General features: G+C 37.8%; 1 protein-coding gene across 1 annotated transcript; it reads right to left on the bottom strand.

The window, feature by feature from the left end:
* Positions 1–202: 202 nt before the first annotated feature.
* Positions 203–9,471, bottom strand: LOC574851 (headcase protein homolog). Its single transcript, XM_003723272.3, is given in 2 exon segments — positions 203–8,062; positions 8,065–9,471. Coding segments are annotated over 2 exon segments (1,917 nt in total). The 5' UTR covers positions 9,319–9,471; the 3' UTR covers positions 203–7,399.
* Positions 9,472–9,956: the final 485 nt, after the last annotated feature.

The raw sequence follows: 9,956 nt of genomic DNA, 5'->3' as shown, positions 1-9,956 counted from the left end.
CATTTCCTCGAAATCGAATTAAATTTGTTTTACCCATACTATGCAAAACTTGTGTTACTTAAACTTCCTAAGACAAATTATTTTTTGCTGTCCCAACAGATTCGACTTATGCAGAGTTAACTGTATACTGGTAGGAAAAATACTTTGGATTTGCTGAAACAAGAGATGCCAAATTCTGAAATAAAACAAAACATCCACAATATTTTCAAACCATATAAATTCTCCAGTTTATTCGAGCATCTTAGTTGACTTGTAACAAAACAAGCTGTTCTACAATGAATATCAAGTCAGAGAACAATACAATGTAAAATATAATAATAAATCACTTCTCGTTCCATCTGAAGAGCAAGGCATAGGCATACAATCAAATTTCCAAGTGCACGACATTGGAGGGGCGCCAATCCTTGTCTACGACATCTTACGTAATACATATTACTTGTACAAATAAACATCATCAAATCTTGTCTTTCTTCTTTCTTTCCAATCAGAGATCACTACCCATTAAATATAAAGTAGAGTTCTTTTCATGCTATAGCATCATGAGAGAAAACATCTTGAAGCAATTGTAGAGGGTTGATTTAATTAGAAAAAAAATAATTGGTGCTTAGGTTTGGGAATAATTAAAGTTATAAGAAATTTATACTCAGTCTCACTGAACAGTCGAACACAGACTGTACTGTACACAGAAATGCGTTTATGGGACTACACAACCCTGCAGCACAGAGTTTGGTCCAAACATTTCAGTCATTTCTTTTCATATTACAAGTACGAGGACATTTGAAGAGCCATCCTTTTCGGGCCATTTTTTTTCCTTATGATTTTCTTCCACACTGATATACAAAAAATAGAATGAAACAGCTCACAACTTATTTTTCACCTTTCCCAAAACTTCCCATAACTCAACTTCTCTTTAACCAAAATTTGATTGGACTGCTAGACACATCTCAAGTAAACAAAATCAGCAATATTATAATAGTGCAATTAATCTGATGATTGAACTTTCAGTTGAATGGTAGTATATGGATAATGAATATAGGCCATCCAGTTTTTGTGTTGTACAAATTTAACATTTCTTCAAATATTAAGATACATACATGCCCTAAATAAACGCGAGGAGAAAAAGTAATGGTAATATCTTTATTATATTCGAGAAAGTGATAATATAATCTGAAATAAAACTCAACCTTTTTTGTACCATTTCCATAGAGTCAAGCAAAATTCAGTGAAAACTATAAATAAATTAATTTCTGCTCATCCGACTGGATGAAACTGTAGATCAATATAATATGCATGTGGAACTAAAAATACATACCGATACACAATAGATTGCCCAGTCCTATGTATCTGTGTTGCTATTCAGTGTGTTCTTCAAGACATTACAGGACTTGACATCTACTTAACAATACATCTAATAAAATGTAACCATATGTTATGCCATTTATAAGTAATGCAGTTTCAATACTCGGTGGCAGATTCAGGAAATCTTTCACACGGGGGAATTACAGATTTTATTTCTAAAGCAACAAAATGAAAAGAAAGGTTGTCACCGTTAAACTTGGCATGGGCACATAGACTTTATAGACACAAGTACTTGTTTTGATATAGTGTGCATTTGAGAACAGCAGACTTTTTTTTCATCTACATTGTATCTTCTTTTGAATGTTTATTTATTCAATTTAATGCCGGGGGGGGGGGGGGCATGACACCCCTGTGACCTCTCGATCCGTCACTGACAAGAACTTAAAATTACCCTTTATGGCACGTTCAACAATGTACCAAGCATTAATCTTGTACATCAATATCAACAACTTCCCTATTCTTTCACAATGCACAATATCTTCTTCAATGTGTACAATATTAAACAAAAAATACTTTCTTTACAGCTCTTCCGTCTCTAAGACTAAGACTAGAACTCCATAACAAAGAACACAGTCGCAGAGAGTTAAAAAAAACAATGGCAATTCAATACCTTAATATACTGCCTGTAGAAATCATGTTTGGATTACGCAATATGTCACTGCGACGTTTGTACAGTTCTATGTGACCCACAAGGCTACTGAAATTGCATCAATTTGATTTTCTCCATCTTTGCGATCATGTTAAAAGCATTTGGACCTACAGACATACATGTAGATGTTGTTAAAACCAAGTTTTTATTTTTAACGAAACTGCATTTTCACACCATTACATTCAATATGCAAACAGAGCGTGATCAGTTACATTTAAATTCTCTAATGATACCGGTAATAATTGTACATGTATTTGGATATGCAATCTCAAAATGGAAAGAAAAAAGACAAAATGTAGATGAAGATACGACTCCCAAATAAAACAGATTCTCTTCTATTCGATGGGCACACATATAAAACTACAAACCTTATTTTGGAAACAAGATGACTTAATGTTTTAATCTTTTAGAAAGGTTTGCCATATATACATTTGGCCTGAAGATTCAAATTCAGAATTGAATGAAAAAAAGATACTGACAAATAAACAGGGCTGGTGACAAATCACAATTCTCTATTTCTTTCATAAAACACTTTATCTGTATTCCTACTTCGACTACCAGTACATATGCACAAAATATATCATTGATCATTAATGTTCTTTCATATGACATATGGTGACTGAAATGGAAAAATCCTAAAGCAAATAAATCTTGCACAGACGATGGCTACAATTCATATAGGGGCATGCATGATATGTGTGTGGGCAAATGCATGGTATTTTGTCCTGTCAAAAACATTACAGACTGCAAAGATTTTGGTATTCCCGCACACTGATTATAAGCCGAGAACCCTAGACTCAGAGCCTCATGAATTAGGCAAAAATATACGAGAAAACTATAAATATTGTTTTAATTATGTTCACTGTTCCATATGCTTGGTAACATGTGGGGGAAACTAAATGACTGAATACACGTACATGTATGTCTAGACTTGCCCATGAGTGTCTGACACCAACCTCTTTACTTCAATACACCCCTTCACGGTTAAGGCCGCCATTTCAATCTGCGAGTAAACATAATTGGGTCATCAATTTCTTCAGAAGCGCATGTATTGTTGCGTCACTGACTGCCCTGTGCGCTCATATCATATCGACGCATCTGCGTTGCATGCGGCATCAAATAAAAGTTACTCGCAATTTAAAACGGCGTTACTCACGATAAAAAAATTGGTGCTCATGTCAGCGCATGTGCACTCTTGTAACCGTGAAAGGGTGCATTTCTAACCAAGTTTGATTTACATTTTACTGCAGGGCTTGACACTAACAGGCGCCCAAGATACATGTACATTGGTGCCCCAAAATCCGAGTCTGGACCCCCTAAATTTTGAATTTTTTGAAATTTTTAAACCAACCCACAAGAGGGGGGGGGGGGGGCACACAACAATTTACATGTAATAAAACTGCCATTGTAACATTAAATATCAACTTTATCAAGGACATTCTTTTTTCCATATTTAGGACATGTTCTAGCCCTTATTATAATCTTTAGCAGTATGTACATTGTACATGTACCCAACAGAAAAGTGATAAATATGCAACCAACCTACAATGAAGAAACAAATAATCATTATGAGATACTCTGTATGCCTTACATAATGACACATTCTATAGTTGCGAAAATAAATGACTCAAATTTCAAATGGTTGGTATACCAGACTTTTCCTTTAGAAGTAAAGTAAACAAAAATATACACTTTTAAGTTGAAAAATAATATATATCTTTGTTTAATTTCACCTTTTATTTGTAACATTGTACCAGGGAGTTGGGATTTCGTACATACAGTACATAAACATGTACATGTAGTTGAGTTGTAAAATATGAGACTTATTGAAAAACTCTTAAAGTAAAAAGCAAACCAAGTCTTGGAATATGATTGCAACAACAAGTCAAACCACTTGGTCAATTTTAGAGTAATATGCTCATCTGAGGCATGATCTTTGCATTTCAAAGAAATATTCTGTATCTTGCTGAATGTATTTGACTTTGAATTTGTTTAAATGTTAAACAAAAAAGTAAAAAGGTCTTTAAGTTCAACCAGCATCATTGCTGATATAACTTGATTAAAAAAAATCTCACAAAATACAAAACATTCTCTAAACTTAAATATAATGCAGTGAATTAAAATACTGATTTGAATGAATGACAATTTTTTCAAAATACACTGGACACTCTTCATTGTTAACATTTTCATATAACCTGTCAATAAAATAAAATAAAATATTATATCAAAATTATTATTCTAACTTTAATGCTTGGATTGGTACATGCATTCAACAGTTAGAACTTTATAGGTCTGAGTAAGTAAATTGCAAAAATAGAGCGAGTATCCATTCAAATGTTAATGAACATGTGCATCGGTAATATTTTCTTGTTCAACAATTAAAAACAAGGATTGAGAAACAATGACTTCAGAGGATTGAGCTTGGAATATCAACTCTAGTCCGAGGACTGCATTGTCTTGACAAGAATGGGCAAGATGCCTCTCGTTTTGTGTTTCTTGTGATTATTGTATTTTCCATTGTTTCAATTTGACTCTATAAGAAGGTAATGCTCATCAACATTTGAATGGCCAGATGACCCATTTTTGTAATATTCTTTCAAAGATTCATTTCTTGTTTTGTTAAAAAGAAATACATCTTTCATATGATATGAAATAGACGAGCTTCTCTCTTTCTCTGTATGCCAGGACCTTAACTTTACCTTAAAATTTTCAGCAGACAACCCATATTAATATCACAATGTACACGTAAGCAGATAAACCATTTCTAATCCTACCCTTTATCTAGAAATTCTAGATACATGTAGCTTGGAAAAGTGAACTGATGTAATTTGGCATGTCACAGATAATTAATAAAAAATTAAAAAAAACTTATGTCTAAGCAGCTGCTATATTTAACGAGCATGGAACACAAAAATAATGCTTTCAAAACTCCTTATCCCACAAGAACAATGCACATCTTTCAATAACAGTGTACCCTTAATATTTCTTCCTCGATTTCTTGCACGGAAGTAGAAAATATATCTGTCTCATCGTTGGTCCAATAATGCATTTCAAATTCAAAACATCAAACTAATTTTCCAAACTGCCTGGCTGTCTCCTTTCCCAACATAATTTGAAGGCGAAGTACGTTTACAGGCTACACTAAAGGGCAATCCAACCATTGTAATAAGTTCATTTGTATGAAAGCAGAAAAATAATATAAACATAATGGCGAAAGCTTGAAATGTATCGAAGCAATATTAAGAAAGTTATGAATGCCTGAAATATGAGATCACTATCAAGTCTATGTGAATCTCAAATTGGCAGTTTGGTCAGTGTATCGTGACGTACATGTACTGTACAGAAGTCACGAATAACTCTCATGTTTGTTGCGCAGAAAAACACAATTATTTTTTGTTTCTCCTCAGTGCCTTCTCCCTTGGAGCACTATTCACAATATAGTATGGATAAAAATTATTAAAGAGATTATCTAAAGAGCATTAACCCTCCTGAGCCATAGGTTTTAGTCATTGTGTGTTGGAACAAATGGGAAAGTTTTTGCGACTACATCACAGAGACATAACTGATTCAGCCAATTTTCAAGAGTCTATACCTTTAAAAAATTCACTAACATTCTAATTTTTTGTCCAATTCATTTCAACTTTCACAAGTACACTTCTCTGATTCTTCTGCTTTCATCTACAGTTGGATTCCCCTTTAACTTTTCTTGAACATCACATTTAAAGCCTTTAATAAACTAGCATGGATTATGCAAGACTTCTTCCTATCTACAGTGTATGACAAATTTAAGAAGAAAATTCAAAGGGTTGAATCACAGATTTATTACCTTCAAGCTATATATACGTAAAACTTGAGTTCTGGTGATGCAAATTGTGCATACTGTTTTCATATAAATTCAGAACTGTTCATTACGCAGTAATCAGCTTGATTTTGAATTTCACTTATCAACGACTCTGAATGATTTTAAGATAGTTTCACTAAAAATACATTTTCGGTAACACTCACGACTACCCTTTCAACTTTCTTCAAAAAAATGACCTAATTTACCCAGACTATCATTTCTCCACATTAAAGGCCCTGTTTCATTACAATTAACAGCCACATCAGATCTACATGTACTTTGTATAGAAAAACAATGCGTCTAGGAAGATTCTTTTTCATTGAAACAATTTTTTCATTTCTTTGACGCACACAGCAATAAGAAACTAGGTATATAGACCACATGCCTGATAAATGATGTATAAACACTTCTTTCTGCTTCCCTGGATACCGTAGTAATTCTATACAGACTTGATGGTATCAATAACTCATTGCGTTCAATCAATCAAGTGAATTACTTCCATTGTTTTATAGCAATAACTGTAGCTTGATGTAGATATAAACTTAATGAAACAGGGCCTAATGTTTATAATGCCTTCAATGACTTGACTCAAACTGACCGAAACTTTGGCCACAGGAAACAGACCAGGGTTCAACTGTTTCAAGTCTGACTCTCTAAAATGGAAACGATCCAGAGAATCTAAGACACTCAACAAAACTAACATTCATATTCACATTTTCTATCTTTTCACTTTGAAGTGACCTGGGACAAAGTTCCCTCTAATATGATCCTTCTGCTCAGAAATTGTAACAGTTGTAACAGTATTGATTTTGTGGTGCTCTAAAATGGTCATACTCATTTCATTAATGAAGCATTGTAACCCATCTAGAGAATTGGACATTATAATAGCCCTCGTTTCTTTATTCCTTTCCTTCTTTAACCTTGAACATATGGTCGACTGGTATGATCAGCATTTCTTCAAAGCCAATATTACTATAAAAAAAATCTAAATCAAATCAAAATATTTTCATACCTTCATCACCTGATGGAACTAAGAGTTGCTCAATTGAATTCCAGCCAAGTTTGTAATTTAATAATTTGGCAAAATCCTTGGCCTTACCAATTCAGTTGAATAGAAAATCAATACTGTTACAATTGTACGTCATCATCTGTATAAAGCACACTATCTAATACAATCAAATACACTAATGATTGATTTAGACACAAAACGAGTATACTGCATGCTTAGATACAAAAACATCACTATTTATATGAACTGTTATTTATAGGAACAAAATATAGATGCTAACTATGCATCTTGGTAAATGTTCAATACCCATGCTTTCAAAAAATATAGTCAAGATATAATGTCAATATCAAACAAGATTATTAAAGCTGAGAAAATAAGGGTTACGTATAATATATGAAAAGGTTGAAGTAAATATAACACCGTATCAGGCTCTAGAGAGTTCATATCAGTCTAAGATCCTTCCATTGCAACTCAAAATCCTCTCTTGCTACTGGTGTAGCAAGTGCCATCACCAAATCAACACCCTTCTCCTAAGCAATGGTTAACATACATTGATCTGCTGTACAGAATTGGAGTGGACCTCGTAGCTGCTCAGCGGTTTCACGAAGTGGAAGTCAGGAACGCCGCAGTGGGGACATTGTATACTCCTTGAGTACTCGCTGAAGAAGTGCGTGCCGCGGGTTGGGTCGATGACCGGCTTGCCGCACCGCTTGCATCCTGCCCTCCCTGGACAACAGGGGTAGGCGGCGAAGATGTCGTAGGAGTAGAGTGTACCCAGCTGGTGATGGCTCCCATCCCAGCGAGACTTGCATATACGGCAGACGATGCGCTGAACGCCCTCTAGGCACTGCATGCAGACAGCATTCAGGTACTGGGAGCTCTGCAGACCAACTTGTAGGCCCTTGTTGCCATCGCCTTGTCGCTGCGGCGTGAGATAGAACGTGCCGTCGATCAGAGGGTAGCGATCAAAGACGGGAAGCTTCCTGGTGCACACGGAGCATGGAATGACGCGAGTGCCATGTATATTGAGAGTCGCGAATATGAAGGAGCGTATTTCCTCGGACTCCGGCTGGCTATCTTCCTCCATCTTGATGTGGTAGGAGTTGAGCTTGTGCGCTGGCAACACCTGGTAGAATGCTGATAGATCCATGCGTGGTAGGAAGCCCCTTGTACCACTACCACCACTACTGCCGGCACCACTACCACCGCTACCACCGGTACCACTACCGCTTGAACTACTGCTAGGAGGCATGTTATCGGTAGAGGGATTCCAGTACACATTGCTGCTGAAGAAATTGGCGTTGTAGGTTTGCATGTTGCTGGATCTTTCGCCCTGTGACCTGAAATCGGGGGTCCTCCTCCATGGTGGAATTGAGATGCTCTGTTGGTGGGCGGGGTCTGCCTGTTGTTGCCACCTTGGTGATGGGGCATATTCATGGGTGGCCCGTGGTAGTCGTGGTGAGAGGGAGGGCTCTGATACTGCTGCTGCTGAGGCATCGGAGACACAAAGTGGTGGGGTTGATTCTGGTTTTTCCCACCACTGCTCCCACCATGTTGTTGCCACTTACTCCAGTTGGTGTTACTCTCATGACTCTGTGCTGCTTGGGTGTTGTGGCTAGAGGCTCCATCAGAAGCTGTTGTGGTCAATGTTGCGGTTGTTGGAGATGTTGCTGCGTGGCTTGAAGTTGCAGGAGCAGCAGAAGTGGGACTTGTCATGGAAACCACTGCTGCATGTGGAGGAAAACGTGGTTGGCTTTTGCAGCTGGACTGATAAACATTTGGACTCTGCGGTGGGGTAAGGTTGCTCTCGGTTGAAGCTGTTGATGAAGCTGAAGTGTGTCGCAGTCTTCCATGCCCGTTTCCATGACCATTTCCATTCCCATGTCCATTGCCATTTCCGTTACCATTTCCAGAGTTTGAGCTGATGGAATTAGCTCTGCCAATGCTCGGTTTCTCATTGGACTTCTTGCGTCGTCGATGCCTGCGTTGCTGGGCATTCTCAGCCGCGGCGCCCTCCGGGAGCTTCGGTGGTATCCATTCCAGGTCCTTCCGCAGATGACCCTTGGCGCACTTGCACGAGCAGGCTTTCCATGCCAAATCGTAGCCTTTCTTTGTCCACAAGTTCTGGCGACGCTGCTTCTCCGACCAGCTTCTTGCCCTGCCAGACGACCGTAGATATGTCAGCACTTCATCCTCCCATACATCGAAGCAAAACTTGTGCATGTGCTGACCCTGGGTGCATTCCGGATTGTTGCAGACGACTTTTTGACAGTCGTCCGGATCGTCTGTGTGCACAGGTCCGCCTTCAGTGCAACTCAACGGCACACAACATGGCTCCTCGTGTTCATTGTTGTTTACCTCGCCATCACCATCGCCTGCATCTTCCTCAACCAGCTGTTCTTCTACTTGCTGCCGAAATTGGTCGGCTCTTTGCTGTTTATCATCGCGAGAGAACGGCATGGCTGTCCGACAGACACAAAGACGATTACATTCTACACAGAATGGTAGTAACGGGGTATTGATAAATCCCCAAATTCAGTCCAATTTATGATGTAAACAAGTACACATGAGGTTCGTATCACGCTTTTCAGAATGATTGTTATGATCTGCATGGGTCCGCTGGAGGCGTGTCTCGGTGCCCAGATCTTCAAATTAGCATATTTGGTTCACAGACTGCTATTGGGCCGAGCCTGCACAATGCGAAGTATTAGGCTCCTTGATTGGACCATGATGATGTAATTACAAATTTGCATAGAGCTGCGAGTAAACAACTCGAGCTTTCTTTTGCACACGGACGCACGACGTTGTGGTTTTTGCATTGACGGGTTACCGTAACTGTGCTAAACAGCGGTCAGGGATCGTCTCGTTTGTTATTATTCATTTTTAACTGCTTTTTATACTCTATTCATATAATTACAGGCCTACTCGTTCAACCCATGATTGCACTTCGTCAGACACCAAATGCCGCATTACTTTTTAAAACCATCAATTTATTTAAGTACTTGTTTTAATTTCCTATAGATCTAGGTCTACATGATAATGATCATTATCTATGGATCATGAACATCCGCTCGGGAGCTAATTAGCGTATAACTGTA

Source organism: Strongylocentrotus purpuratus, unplaced genomic scaffold, assembly GCF_000002235.5.
Source record: "Strongylocentrotus purpuratus isolate Spur 01 unplaced genomic scaffold, Spur_5.0 spur5_scaffold_21, whole genome shotgun sequence".
In the NCBI taxonomy this organism is placed as follows: Eukaryota; Metazoa; Echinodermata; class Echinoidea; order Camarodonta; family Strongylocentrotidae; genus Strongylocentrotus; species Strongylocentrotus purpuratus.
Note: the sequence above shows the minus strand (reverse complement) of the source record. Positions and strands in the feature narration are given on the sequence as shown.